Source organism: Chiloscyllium plagiosum, unplaced genomic scaffold, assembly GCF_037043375.1.
Source record: "Chiloscyllium plagiosum isolate Xiang-an unplaced genomic scaffold, Cpla_swu_hap1 HiC_scaffold_53X, whole genome shotgun sequence".
NCBI classification, from domain to species: Eukaryota; Metazoa; Chordata; class Chondrichthyes; order Orectolobiformes; family Hemiscylliidae; genus Chiloscyllium; species Chiloscyllium plagiosum.
The window spans coordinates 18547698-18562657 of NW_028270191.1; the positions used below are offsets into that span (position 1 = coordinate 18547698).

At 44.2% G+C, this 14960-nt stretch overlaps 1 protein-coding gene across 7 annotated transcripts in view; it reads left to right on the forward strand.

The window, feature by feature from the left end:
• Positions 1-14960, forward strand: part of LOC122543325 (tensin-2-like) — a 273742-nt gene that overhangs the window by 185411 nt on the left and 73371 nt on the right. For all 7 annotated transcript variants that reach the window (XM_043681852.2, XM_043681854.2, XM_043681853.2 and 4 more), the window contains 5 exons: positions 2505-2555; positions 3663-3785; positions 5173-5237; positions 7523-7606; positions 12504-12616. In XM_043681852.2, the coding sequence (XP_043537787.2) occupies positions 2505-2555; positions 3663-3785; positions 5173-5237; positions 7523-7606; positions 12504-12616 (436 nt within the window). The remainder of the gene's footprint in view (positions 1-2504; positions 2556-3662; positions 3786-5172; positions 5238-7522; positions 7607-12503; positions 12617-14960) is intronic.

Below are 14960 nucleotides of genomic sequence, written 5' to 3' on the forward strand. Positions count from 1 at the left end.
TCTCTCTGTATTTACTCTATCAAAATCCTCCATAATTTTAAAGACCTCCATATGTCTCCTCCAGGAGAGAAGACACCCAGTCTTTCAATCCTTTCCTGATAAAAATGCCCACATCCATTTCCAAGATCATCTTTGTAAATCTTCCCTGCACTCTCTCTACTGCCTCTATATCCTTTTCATAATATGGATGCAATAATCTACGTATAGAGCACATTTTAAGACTATTATGTGGTGTCACGATGGTTTAATGTGGCAGAGTCCCATAGATTGAGAAGGTCACCAGCTTCAATCTTCAATGTGTGCTGTTTTGGCCTGAGCGAGAGCTCAGGGATTTAAAATTAGTGTTGTCCTCCCATCTCTTTGACCCTTTTTGCATCAGAAAGGTTGAAATCAGCCCTTGGGGGTAGTGACTTTCTGGTGATTACAGCAGCAATTTATATTCATATAAAAGGCTCAAGGTGCTTCACAGAAGCATGATAAAACAAAGTAAGACACCAAGACACATGAGGAAATGTTAGTTCAGATTATGAGATAAGTTCTAAGGACTGCCTTAAATGAGGAAAGAGAGATGGAGAGGTGTAGGGAGGGAATTCCAGAGCTTAGCACCCAGGAAACTGAAGGCACAGCTGCCATTGGTGGAACAATAGTAACCGGGAATGCACAAACAGGCCAAAATTAGAGGACGACAGTTATCTTGGAAGGTTATGTGGCTGGAAAAGATTATAGAGATCGGGAGGGTTGAGACCATGGAGGTGTTTGAAAACAAGAATGAAAATCAAGATGCAGCTTGACCAAGAGCCATTGTATGTTAGCGATTACAAGGGAGATCAGAGAATGGGACTTGGTGTGAGTTAAGAGAATTTTTGATGACCACAAATTTGCAAATGATCGAATGTGGGAGACCAACTGGGAGTGTGATGGAATAGTCACATCTAAAGGCAATGAAGACAGAGAAAAAGGTTTCAGTGGTGAATAAACTGAGATCAGGCAATGTTATGGAGGTGGAAGGGGGCAGTTTTGTTATGCGTACTATTGGGGGTGCAAAGATGTGCAGGATGCACCAACACCCCCACCAAGTAGTTCATAGGATGCAGTGACTTGGTTGAGACATTGCAGAACTGCTGGTCCCTGCACAATTATACAAATCCTGGTGTGAGTCTGGCAGAAGAGAAAGCCAAGAGCAGAAGAAAGTATTTTCTCAACCTTCATTGGTAATCCCCACTGGTCCTTGATGCTCTTGGAGATTTAGTTCTGCTGGCAGTTCTATTGAATTATGATTAACATCTCCTCCTTGTCTATCACTTTTGAGGTGATGTTTTTGTCTGAACAGCAAGTACCTATGGCGTCATCTTAACATGAAGGAATTACTGAGATTGCAAGTGAGATAGAGCTGAATTAATAGACATCAGCAGATATATGGATACAGTCATTAAGTCGGGATTGGTTCAGTGCTGAGTTTAACTTGGCATCTTCTCAGTTACCCTACTGATATCACTGGCAAAAACTAAAGCAAAATATTCCATCAAAACAAACTTCACAACAATAGTGAAAAAAGCTGCAAAAGGTTCCAAGAGGATCCCTGAGTGGGACCAGCTGCCTTTGCAATTAATTGATCGAAATTTGTGGTCGTTTGCACCTTCCTGTGAATACCACAGATTCTATAGAGTGGCAGCATGAATTCGATGGGCTGAACGGCTTCTTTTGCAAAGGAATAACTTGCTAACTTGGTATTTTGAGAAATTCCCATACATGTAATCTGAGAATGAGCAGTAGCAAGGGAATTTAGTAGCGAGGTTGCAGAGTGGCTGCAGAAGGTGCTGGGTTAAAAATGTCGTTGAGGTTTTCTGTCTCTGCATTCCTGATTTCCCATTGGTTTTCAAGTGAATGGGCAGAAACTTGTGCTTTCACAAGAGCATAAACAGAAACACTTGGTTTTTGTTCTGACATGTTTTCTGCATTGTATGATGAGGGGTTGTGGTTTAAAATTGATTTGCAACAACTAGGACTCCCTCCTAGCCCATACAAGAATATGCCATCACCCATGGTGTATCCAAGGCAATGGAGCCATTCACAATGATTCTCAGTTACTAATAGGCACCACCACGTCATCCTTGCACGGTGGCTCAGTGAGTAGCACTGTTGCCTCACAGTGTCAGGACCTGAGTTCTACTCTCAGGCGATTGTGTGGAGTTTACACATTCTCCCTGTATCTGCATGAGTTTCCACCAGGTGCTCCGGTTTCCTCCCACAGTCCAAACATGTGCAGGTTAGGGTGGATTGGCCATGCTAAATTGCCCATAGTGACCAAGAATTTGCAGGCGAGGTGGATTAGCCATGGGAAATGCAGGGTTACAGGTAGGGGGGTGGGTCTGAGTGCGACGCTTTTTTGGATGGTCAGTATGGACTTGGTGGGCCGAAATTCCGGCTTCCGCACTATATGGATTGTATGATACCAGTGCACCCCCTCACTCAATCAATCTAAAATAACCTCATTTCTTTCATAGCTTTTCAATCTCTCCGAAAAGAGGCAAGACATTTGCAGACTCAACCCCAAGGTACGTCTGTTTGAATTCTCATTTTGTTTTTCAGACATTTGTAGTTCTAAAGTAAATTCGAGTTTAGACCAATGTGAGATTAAGACTGACTGAAAATGCAAACCTCTCCATTTTCAAGCTGACAGCATGTGTGGCCCTGTACTTGTTTCAAAATGAGTACAATGAAGGTTCACTAGACTGAATGAAGGGATCATCCTTTGACAGTACCTTCCAAATACATGACCACTACTACCTAGAAAGACAAGGGCAGCAGATATATGGGGACATCACCACCTGCAAGTTCCACCCCGAGCTACACACCACCTTGACTTGGAACTATATTGCTGTTTCTTTACTATCGCTGGGTGAAAATCCTGGAACTCCCTTCACAACTGTGGGATACCTACACACTGGACTGCAGCGGTCCAAGATGGCAGCTTAACACCCACCACCTTCTCCAGGCCAATAACTGCTAACCAAGCCAGCAACACTAACATCCCATGAATGAATAAGAAAAGACAGATTAAGTAGGGTAAGCCTCTTATCCCTGGAGTTTAGAATAATGAGAGATGATCCCATTGAAACATAACATTTTGTAGGGGCTTGACACAGTCGAAACTCAGAGGTTGTTTTCCCCTGGCAGAGGAATCTAGAATGTGGGGGCACATTCTCGGGATAAAAAGTCAGCCATTTAGGACTGAGGGAAGGGAAAATGTCTTGGTTCAGAGAATTGTGCAGCTTTGGAATTCTGTCTCCCAGAGAGCCTAGCCATTGAGTATGTTCAGTACTGAGGTCAGTAAGTTTACGGGGTACTAGCGAACTCAGAGATGGTGCAGGAAAGTGGAGTTAAGGTAGATGATCAGCCCCAATTTTATTGAATGGTGGAACAGGCTTGGCAGGCCAAATGGCGCACTCTAGCTCCTATTTCTTCTGTTCTCATACAAGCACCATGGAATCTGGTATAGTCCAGGAAGTGCGCATTATTCTTAGCTTGTGGCCAGTCACAGTTTGCAGTTTGGTGCCACTCAGTGAATTTGCAGCATCAGATTAAATGTTTGTGTCATTAACACCTCTATACCTTCTGAACTGCAATCCCTCCCAAACTGCTGCTGTGCTTTTGATTTCCAGGTTCATGACTTTGGCTGGCCTGATTTTCATGCTCCTCCCTTGGACAAGATCTGTGCCATCTGCAAAGCCATGGAGATGTGGCTGAACTCAGACTCCCATCATGTCGTGGTTCTACACTGCAAGGTCAGTGCGCAAGGGCTCCTGATGAGACCAAGAAAGGAAAATCGGGGCAGGAAACCATCCATGTCTCCTCAGTGTTACTGCAAATTATTTCCTCCTTACTGATGGGAAATACCCAGTTGAGCATGTCCAACCCTGCAAAAGTAGGCCGCTGTTATTTAATATGGTACACTGCACCCCCTCCACAGGCCACAGCTTGGAGTGTTGCTAAGTTGAAGACTTATTGCCATCAGCTTCAGAGTGTTTTTATTAAAATGACTTCAGCTGACTTGATTGGATAGATTGAAAACCACATCAATTGTAAAATCCTAAAGCATTGCTGCAAAGGATGTAGCATCATTACATTTTGCCATTGATATGAAGGGGTGTTGGGTGCACTGGTTGTGACCCTCAAGGACATAGAACCTAAACACTGAAGACTCACTTCAGGACTTTGTCTCTCACAATCTGGAGTAGAACTTTGGTTCCACGTGAAACCAGATCACAGAAGTGCCCAGATTATCCAATTTTAAAAAGTTGGATTTTTTCACCCCCTCAATTTCAGGGCAAATAGACACCTGAGTCTCCCGGAAAACGCTGACGCAAACCCTACTTGGTAGCTGCAGTGATTAGATCGGTTTATTGCCCCAATGTCCCGAATCCACTATTAAGGTCCAATTGTAGGTAGCAATTTATTGTCCACGCTGCCCTCCCCCCGCATCCCCCATTCTCCTAAAGGCGCTGCCTTTCAATAGTGCCATTGGCCTTCATTATTTCACCCAGTATATGTTGGCATGAGCAGTGAAACATGGTGAGACTGATCAGTCGTGTGGTGTTTCACAGTCGAGCCTGATCTTACCTACACACAAACCCCTCCTGTTCGGATAAAGTCAGTCTGATTTTCCCCAACCTTGGAGGCTAACTGAGGATTAAACCTTTGTAACTTTGGAGGGCTGGGCACTGTGGTGACAAGCCAAACTATGCCAGGCTGTCAGACCCAGCAAAGCTTTGTTCTCAGGAGTGGGTACTGATTTAGAGTGGAGTAGCATGCCACCCCAGCCCTGTTCTGCATGATTGAACTACAACATGGCCAATTGCCTGTAGAATCACAGAATGGTTACAGCATTGAAGGAGGCCATCATATTGATACTGGATGTTTGCAAGAACAGTCCCACTTGCTCACTGTTTCCCTGCGGCCATGCATTTTATTTTCTCTTTGGATAATTATCCATTTCTGTTTTGAAGGCAGTGCACTCCACATCCTACCTACTCACTGCGTAACAACTATTTTGCCTCCATATTTCGACCCTTCGGGAACAGTTTATTACTATCAGACTTCTCATGGTTTTGAACTGCTGTAAATGGTATTGAGTTGATTACAATAACCATCTTTACACTTGTATCTCAACAGGGCAACAAAGGTCGAACAGGAGTGATCATTGCAGCATACATGCATTACAGCAAGATCTCTGCAGGGTGAGCACTTGATTTGAGTAGGGAAACACTGGATTTGTAACTACTCTATGAGATGATGGCACCAGGAGATGCCAAAGGCAGTTGTCAAACAGGACAGCAGGATAAAATTTGAAGGGTCAAGATTAGAGTGGTGCTGGAAAATCCCATCCAAGGAGTAGGAAAATTGATATTTCGGGCAAAAGCTCTTCATCAGGAATCATGAAGAGTTTTTGCCCAAAACGTTGATTTTCCTGCTCCTCAATGCTGCCTGACCTGCCATGCTTTCCAGCACCACTCTAATCTTGACTCTGATCTCCAGCATCTACAACTTTCGCATAAAATTTGAAGGGGTCAGTTTATTGAGGTTTCCCCTGCCCCTCTAAGCCAGGGCCCAGTCAGCCACTGGCATGATGAAAAGCACGTGCAAATGGACCTTGTTCGGAATTCCAATTGATAGTGTTCACTGGTGAACGCTTCTTACCCTCACATTATAGGCCAGTAATTGTAGGCAGGTGGAAACGAACCCCTCCCCCATGTACTTTGCTGCACCGTCTAGATGAGAAAGTGCAGGATGACTCACTTCAAATGATTCCATTTGTAGACACCAATGGGCTCAAGGTAACCCAGGCATAAAGCTTTTATTTGGAGCCTTGTCACATTCTTAGAACAGTACAACCAATAAGATCCTTTTTAGAAGGCCATCACTGTGGTTATGTAGGCTGATGTAATTTGCGCACAATACAAACCCAGAAATAGTAGAGTTTTAATCATCTTACCTAAGGAAGGGCATACTTGCCTTAGAGCAGGGTGTCCTGAACTGTGGGTTGTGAATCTCAGTGGAATTGCGAACTCTGAGGTAGCACGACTCTCATGGTGTTCAGTTTGATTTCTGACAGCTGCGAGGCCCCTTAAAACACATGCGTTTGCTTTATTGGTGAACGTGGCCTAGTGGGCTGCTCTCTGAGGCCCTACTATTGCTGTGAGAAAGCCTGTGAATGGGTAGGTTTTTTTTGGAGGAACTCTGCCTTTTTATAGGGTAAAAACAAGGACTGCAGATGCTGGAAACCAGAGTCTAGATTAGAGTGGTGCTGGAAAAGCACAGCAGGTCAGGCAGCATCCGAGTGTGCTTTTCCAGCACCACTCTAATCTAGACTCTGCCTTTTCATGACCATCTTCCCCCAATTACATCAACAACTGAAGTGCTCCCCTCTCCCATCCAACTCTCAAACTCACTCCCCGCCCCCCCCCCAAATAAAAATTTCACTTGGCTGACACAAAGTCTGAGGCATAAAAATGAGATCAGACCGGAAAAGGTTTCAGAAAACACTGGCGCAGCAAACCTTTGGGCTGCACGGTGGCTCAGTGGTTAGCACTGCTGCCTCGCAACACAAGGATCCCAGATTCAATTCCAGCCTCGGGTGACTGTCTGTGTGGAGTTTGCACATTCTCTCTGTGTCTGTGTGGGTTTTCTCTGGGTGCTCTGATTTCCTCCCACAGTCCAACGATGTGTGGGTCAGGTGAATTGGCTAAATTGCCCTTAGTGTTAGGTGTATTAGTTGGAGGGAAATGGGTCTGGGTGGGTTACTCTTCGGAGGGTCAGTGTGGACTGGTTGGGCTGAAGGGCCTGTTTCCACACTGTAAGGAATCTAATCTAATCTTCTGGTTCCTGGAATGAAATAATTAGGCCACAAAAGAATGAGAAGTGATTTCATTCAACATCTAAAATTGTTAAGGGGCTTAGAATGGTGAGAAAATATTTCCCCTGGCTGCAGAACACAGGTTCACAGTTTCAGGATAATTCATAACTGAGATGGGGAGAAATGTCTTCACTCAAAATGGTTTCTGAATATTTGTAATTCTTATACCAGAGGATTGTGGGTTTTTAGTCGATGAGTATGTTCAAAACAGCAGGGAATTAAGGGATATGGGGACAATGCAGGAAGATGGAGTTAAGAAGATCAATCATTGTCTTATATATTGGAAGAAGGGGAAGTGTAGCTCTGTTTTTTATGCTCTTATATGAATGATTGATTTTTTTAATGATGTTTCTTGAGTCTTAACCATCAAGTGGAGAAATTGTTCTTTTTTGAACACCCCATCTTTCATTGTATTAAACAGGCAGACTGAGTCTCCGCTTAATGCCTCATCCCAATGATAGCGCCTCTCTTGCTGTGTAGCACTCCCTTAGCACTGCACTGGAGTGGAACTCAGGACTTTCTGCTCCAGTCTCTGGACTGGGCTTCAAACCTATGGCCTTCTGCAGGTTTATGGATGAATAGCTTTTCATTTCTGTTTTGCTAATGCAGGGCTGACCAGGCTCTCAGCACACTTGCCATGAGGAAATTCTGTGAGGACAAAGTGGCTCCTGCGATACAGCCTTCGCAGACCAGGTGAGAGAGGGTTCATCTGCCATGGAAACATAGCTGGGCCCAATCAGGGGTGAGTTGTTGAAACTTTATTGCTGGAACAGCACAGCAGGTCAGGCAGCATCCAGGGAACAGGAGATTCGACGTTTCGGGCACAGGCCCTTCTTCAGGAAAGAAGAAGGGCCTGTGCCCGAAACGTCGAATCTCCTGTTCCCTGGATGCTGCCTGACCTGCTGTGCTGTTCCAGCAATAAAGTTTCAACTTTGATCTCCAGCATCTGCAGACCTCACTTTCTCCAATCAGGGGTGACACCTTAGGGAAAGCCAGTAAAAAAAACTGCAAATACTTGGTAATGAATCTACTTGTCACACTTCAGCTCCATTTTGAAGTATACAAGACAAGTCAGACCGGTGTGAGGCATTCGCAAGTTTTACTGTTTCTTTTTCTGATGGGACTCCAAGATATATCCCGAGATATTCTATCTGACAGGATCCTCCAAAGAGTGGCTGGATTGCTGAGAATGTGTCAGATTTACACTGCAGGCTGGGTTTCAGAACAGTGCTGGCAACTGGGAGTTCAGTAACAGGCCTAGATCCGTCTACGTGATCTCAGCATGGCAATAAGGATGTTGAAATTAGGCATCATCAAACTGGAGGTGGGAGGGGTGGCCTCCTTTTGTGATAGGCAATGACAAAGACACAGACCCTCACACACACACACTGTCTCTATAACACACACATATGCACGCACACACACTGCTTGGGTGAGTTGCCATTTTTAACTGTCCAGGGAGGAGGACGTAGAGTGGGAACAACATGTCTCCTGGAGAACTGCCTCCAGAGACCCTGTGGAACGTACTGATCTTGAGAAATGAACTGATGTCAAATAACGTGATGGAGTTAAGCCAGAGAACAGTGATGTTACTACTGGAGCAGAGACAAGAATTAATCAACACAAATAGCAAAGGATCCTGTGGGGGCCTTCTCAAAATGACTGAGGCAGAGCAGGAGATTGAACAGAGCTTTCCAAGTCCAGGGGCAATGGCAGTGGGAAAGTCAACAAATGGACCCAACCGATTTGGAACTGTAACTGACAGGACCAAACCATAACAATTTACAGTTACATACCATCTTTCATGTAATTAAATATTTCAGTGTGCTTCAGAGGAGCATCAGAAACCAAACAATGACACTGAGTCACATAAGGAGGTATTAAGTCAGATGACCAAAAGCGTGGTTAAAGAGATAGGTTTTAAGAAGTACCTTAAAAGAGGAAAGTGAGGTGGAGAGATTTAGGGAGGGAATTCCAGAGCTTGCAGCCCAGGCAGCTAAAGGCACAGTCCCAGTGATGGGACGTTTAAATTTGGGATGCTGAAGAGGCCCGAATTGGAGGAATGCAGATTCCCAGAGAATTTTGGAGGCTGGAGGAGATTATAGAGAGGGGGGTGGTGGTTCGTAAGACCATAGAGTGAAGGGATTTGAAAACTGGGGTATTGCCAAACTGGGAGCAAGTTAGATCAGTGAGCATTGGGCATTGCAGGATCAGGATTAATTTGCAAGTTAGGGCACAAGCAGCAGAATTTTGGAGGACCTCGTGTTTTCAGAAGGTAGAATATGAGAGATCAGCCAGAAGTGCTTTGGAACGTGAACATGCAAACATTAAGTTGAGGAGTATAAGTCAGGCATTGTCAGAGCGTGGATGAGAGTTTCTGCAGCAGGTGAGCTGAGGCTGGGGCAGGGTCTGGTATTCTTGGACTGTTATTGTATAAGCACGGTCTCCAATGTCTATTCCTTACATTAAGAGGTGAAAAGTTAACGTGTTTGCAAAATTTTATGTTGTGTGTTAGCTATTATTTTCTGTAACTGGGTGAAGGTAGTCAGGTAAAGTCACAGGCAAAAACGTAGGTATTTTTCATAGATGCAAACTGCACTAAAAAGGACCTTCAGTCCATTGAGTCTGCACCAAGATAGCTACCACTAAAAGTGCACTAATCCCAGTTTCCTGCATTTGTCCCATAAGCTTGCATGTTATTTTTGAAGTGCTCATCCAAATATTTTTTACAGGTTGTAAGGTTTCCAGCCTCCACTACCTCCCCAGGCAGTGCATTCCAGATTCCCACCACCCACTGAGTGAAAAGGTTTCTTTTCCCCCAGATCCCCTCAGAATCTCCTGCCCCTTACCCTAAAATTATGCCCTCCAATGATTGACTTCTCAACCAAGGGGAACAGCTGCTCTCTATTCACCCTGTCTGTACCCCTCATAATCTTGTACACCTCAATCATATCCCCACCTCAGTCTCCACTGTTCTAAAGAAAACAATCCAAGCCTCTCTAGTCTCTCCTTATCGCTCAGTTTCTCCATCCCAGGCAACATCCTGGCGAACCTCCTCTGGACCCCCTCACGTGTTGTCACATCCTTCCTGGAGTGAGGTGACCAGAACTGCACACAGTACTCCAGCTGGGGCCTGACCTGTACAGCTCCAACATGACCTCCTTGCTGCTATACTCCATGCCGTGACTAATGAAAGCAAGTGTCCCATATGCCGCCTTAACTATCCTATTGATGTGCTCTGCCAACTTCAAGGACCTGGGAATAATTACCCCAAGATCCCTCTTTTCCTCTAAGCTACCCAGTGTCTTGCTGTTCATTAAATACTCCCTCATCTTGTTTCTTCTTCCAAAGTGCATCACCTTGCTCTTATCAGGGTTCAATACCATCTGACCAACCCATCTATATCTTCCTGCAACCTACAACCATCTTTTTTGCCATTAACCACTCTATCAATCTTGGCGTCATCTGCAATTTGCTGAACATTCCCCCCTACATTTTCATCTCTATCATTTATGTATATAACAAACAATAAGGCTCCCAGTACTGATCCTTGTGGTACACTGCTGGACACAGGCTTCCAGTCACTCAAACAGCCTTCTGCCACTACCCTTTGTGTCCTATTAGATAGGAGAAAGTGAGGACTGCAGATGCTGGAGAAAAATTCCTGAAGAAGGGCTCATGCCCGAAACGTCGATTCTCCTCCTCCTTGGATGCTGCCTGACCTGCTGCGTTTTTCCAGCAACACATTTTCAGCTCGTGTCCTATTAGATAACCAGGTTTCTGATTCATCTTATCAAGTTTCCCTTAATTTCATGTGCTTTAACCTTTTCAATCAATCTCCCACGTGGGACCTTGTCAAAAGCTTTGCTAAAATCCATATAAACTATATCAACTAAACTTCCCTCATCAATACACTTGATCACATTTTCAAAATATTCTAATAAATTTGTTAGACACGACCTCCCTCTGAACAAGCCATGCTGACTATTCCTAATTAACCCATGCCTTTCCAAGTGGGTATTAATTCACTCCTTCAGAATTTTCTCCCAATAGTTTTCCTATCACTGATGTGAGACTCACCAGTCTGTAATTTCCTGGTTCAGTTCTCCCGCCCTTCTTAAAAAGTGGAACCACATTTGCCGTCCTCCAATCCTCTGGCATTTCCCGCTGTGGCCAGAGAGGAATTAAAAATTCATGTCAGGGCCCTTGCACTTTCCTGCCTTGCCTCCCACAGCAGACTGGATGCAATTCATCAGGACCAAGGAATTTTTTTTTAAAGCCTGACAGAGCCTGCAATACCTCCCCATTTCCTCTGTCAAACTGTGTAAATTCCTCACAGCCCCATTTCCTGAATTCCATCTCTACATTCTCTTTTTCCAGCGTGGAAACCAGAGAGAAGTACTAATTCAACACCCTACCAATATCCTGCGGTTTCATACGCAGGTTGCACTCTTGGTCCATAATGGGGCCCGACTGTTTGTATTTGTGAAATATCTTAAGATTCCCCCTAATCCTGTTTGCAAGTCCTTTCTCATGCCCCCTTTTTGTTCTTCTAATTTCTTCCTTAAGTTCCCTCCTGCACTTCTTGTATTCCTCTCGGGCCATAGCTGTATTGCTCCCTTTGGACTTGCTAAAGCCCTATTCTTCTTCCTTATCCAGTCCTGAATTGTCTTAAACATCCAGGGTTCTCTGAACTTATTGCTCCTACATTTCCCTGTAAAAGATACATGTTGGACCTGTACTGTTCCCAGTCTACTGTGACCAGATCCTGCTTTAGTTTAATAAAATCTGCCTTCCCCCAATCCATAGCTATCTTTTGCAGGCCAACTTTTTCCTTGTCCAGAACAAAGTTGAACCATACCATGTTGTGGTCGCTGTTTCTAAAATGTTCCCCGACTGACACATTGAACACTTGTCCGGCTTCTTTGCCCAGAACCAGACCCAGCACTGTGCTGTCCCTTGAAGGGCCTTCTGTGTATTGATGTAAACAACTCTTGGATACGTTTCAAGAAATCCGCCCCCTTTAATTCCTTAACACTATGACTATCCCAATTTATGTGGGAAAGTTGAAATCCCCTAATATAACTATCTGATTATTACTCTTACACACTTCTGTAAACTGTCTACTTATTTGCTCCTCTGTTTCCCACTGACACTTTGGGGGCCTATTATACACTCGCAGTAAAGTAGCTGGCCCCTTAACATTCCTAAGTTCTACTCACAAAGCCTCGTTTAAGGACTCTTCCAAGATATAATTTCTCCTTTATTGCAATAATTGACTCCTTAATTAATAGTGCAACGTCACCACCCTTTTTACACCCTCCTCTGTCTCACCTGAAGATCCTACACCCTGGAATGTTGAATTGCCAGTCCAGCCCTTCCCTGAACCATGTTTCTGTGATGGCAATAATATCATACTTCCCTGTGTCAATCCACGCCATTAACTCATCAGTCTTCCCTGTTATACTCTTAACATTAAAGACTGTCCAGCCTCGCCTTACATGCCTGACACTCAACATAGCTGAACTCACTATGACTCGATTGGGATTCACTTCCAGACTTCTGACGTTGCTATTTTTTTCCTCCCTAGGTACATTTATTACTTCAGCGGCCTGTTGTCTGGAGCAATCAAAATGAACAGCATGCCACTGTTCCTCCATCATGTCGTTATCCCTGCTATTCCGAGCTTCGAGCCTCATGGAGGTAATTGCATTCAGCCAGGTTGTACTCAAGTGCATCTCCATACTGTACTGATTATTTTAATTGTCAGGCTACCAACACTGCCTCCCCATTCCCCTCCCCATTCACTTCAGTGAGTCAAAATCCAACTTAATATGGCTCTTCATGGAAAGGCCAACAACATGCAGTTGCACCAGAAGCACCAACATAAAGAAGGTTACATACCTGATCTGGCTGCACGCTGGCCAACCAGAGTGTGTAAGGGGGGGGGGGGTGGTGAACGAAAGCATAGAGCTAAACAGGGAGAGCTGCCAGCTAAAGTGAACAGCAGACATTTGGCAGGGAGTATAATGTGGGAAAGTGTGAGCTTGTACATTTAGGTCGAAAGAATAGAAAAGCACATTGTTTAAATAGAGTGAGATTGCAAAACCTTGAAGACACTGAGGGATCCGGGTGTCCTGGTACATGAATCACAGAAATTCAGAATGCAAGTACAGCAAATGAGTAGGAAGGAAAATGGAATATTGTTGTTTATTGCAAGAGGAATTGAATTTCACAGTGGGCATGCTTTGCTACAGTTGTACAGAGAATTGTTGAGATGACACCTGTAATACTACACACAGTTTTGGTTTCTTTATTTAAGAAAGGATATAAATGCCTTAGAAGCAGTTCAGGGAAGGTTCACTCATCTGATACCTGCAGTGAGTGACTATCTTTGAGGAAAGGTTGGACAGGCTGGGCATATTGGAGTTTAGAAAGAACCTGAGTATCCTATGTACACTTCCTCTAGGTGGCACAGAGCAGAAAGAGAACTTATGTCATTCTCAAGCAACAAGAAGTAGCCACCTGTCTAAAGATGGTGTATCCTGCATGTAAAATAAAGCCACCCACATGACTGAAAAAAAAAGAGAGAATTCTATTCTTGTTTTCTCCTAGCAGCCTGCCTTTCTGTCACACGACCCCTGCAGCCTCCCAATCTTACCCCAGGCTCCCCATTAACCCCAGGCAAAAAGGAGGCTAGCTCCTGGTGCAGGCCTCCCTCACCTTACTCACATCTGGCCTTTGTCCAGCTGGGCCAAAGCCTTCATCTCACCACCTCAATTCTTCCTCAGCCATATGTGCACTGGTAATGATGCCACCATGCACAACACACACTGACATCATCGATGTACGTGCAGACGTTTCTTGCGGCCTGTCCTGTCATGACCAGGTGACATCTCTGGCCACATCTTCACCTCTAAGGCAGCCACATTGAATTATGAAGAATCACTCCATTAGAAGAATGAGAGGAAACAAAGTTTGTGAGGAAAGCTTATTGAAACAGATAAATCCTGATGGAACTTGACAGAGTGGATATTGAAAGGATCTTTCGTCTTGTGGGAGAGACAGAAAACAGGAGACAATCCAAAAATAAGGGGTTTCCCATTTAAGACAGATGATGAGACTGTTTTCCGCAGAGAGGGTGGTTTGTCTCAATTCTCTTCCTCAGAGAGAGATGGAGAGGCTGGGTCATTGTGTACTTCTAAGACAGAGCATGATAGATTCTTGATAGACGAGGGAGTCATTGGGAGTAAATAGGAATGTGCAGTTGAGGCCACAATCATATCTTTTACAAAAAGACAGAACAGGCTAGAGGGCCCAAATGGCCCCCTAATGCCACAATTCTTGTGGTTGTATTAAGATATTCTTCCTGTCCTTTACCCTCTTTTAGTGGGCATTTTAAACAGAACATCGGCAATGCTCAAACTAACAGCAGATGAGAATGATGCAATGGCTCATATACCAATGTAAAGCTGGCTTGTTCGGAGGTGTATGGAAGAGACTGGAACAGTTTTTTTTGTGTCCAGTTAAAAATTCAGAATGTGCCTTTTGATTGTTCATTCTGATTGTGAGCAAGAAGAACCATTCGCGAGACAGACCATGGCCTCTTGTTTGTGATTCCCATTTTTCCAATTGAGTCCAGACTGCGGAGAGGGAGAAAGACATCATGTTGCATCAAGTTACGACGCAGAAACAGGTCAACAGGGCAATGGCCATGCCTCACACAAGCATCCACCTACCCTATTTGATCTAATCATATCAATGTTTTCTTCTGTTCCTTTCTCCTTCATTTTTTTATTCAGCTTCCCCTGATTCCAAGTTATCCACCTCAGAAACTCCCTGTGAAGGTGAGTTCTACATTTTCGCCACTCTCTGAGTAAAGAGGTTTCTCCTGAATTCCCTTATTGACTTTACCTACTTATACTTTTCTCTTCTCAATCCCATTAAGTTTAAAAATGGTTTTTGCTTTCACTTTGATGCCTGGCTCTTCATTTTGGACGTCGGAGCAATCTTTTTTGTTTTTCTTAATTTTATTATTTAAAAGAAA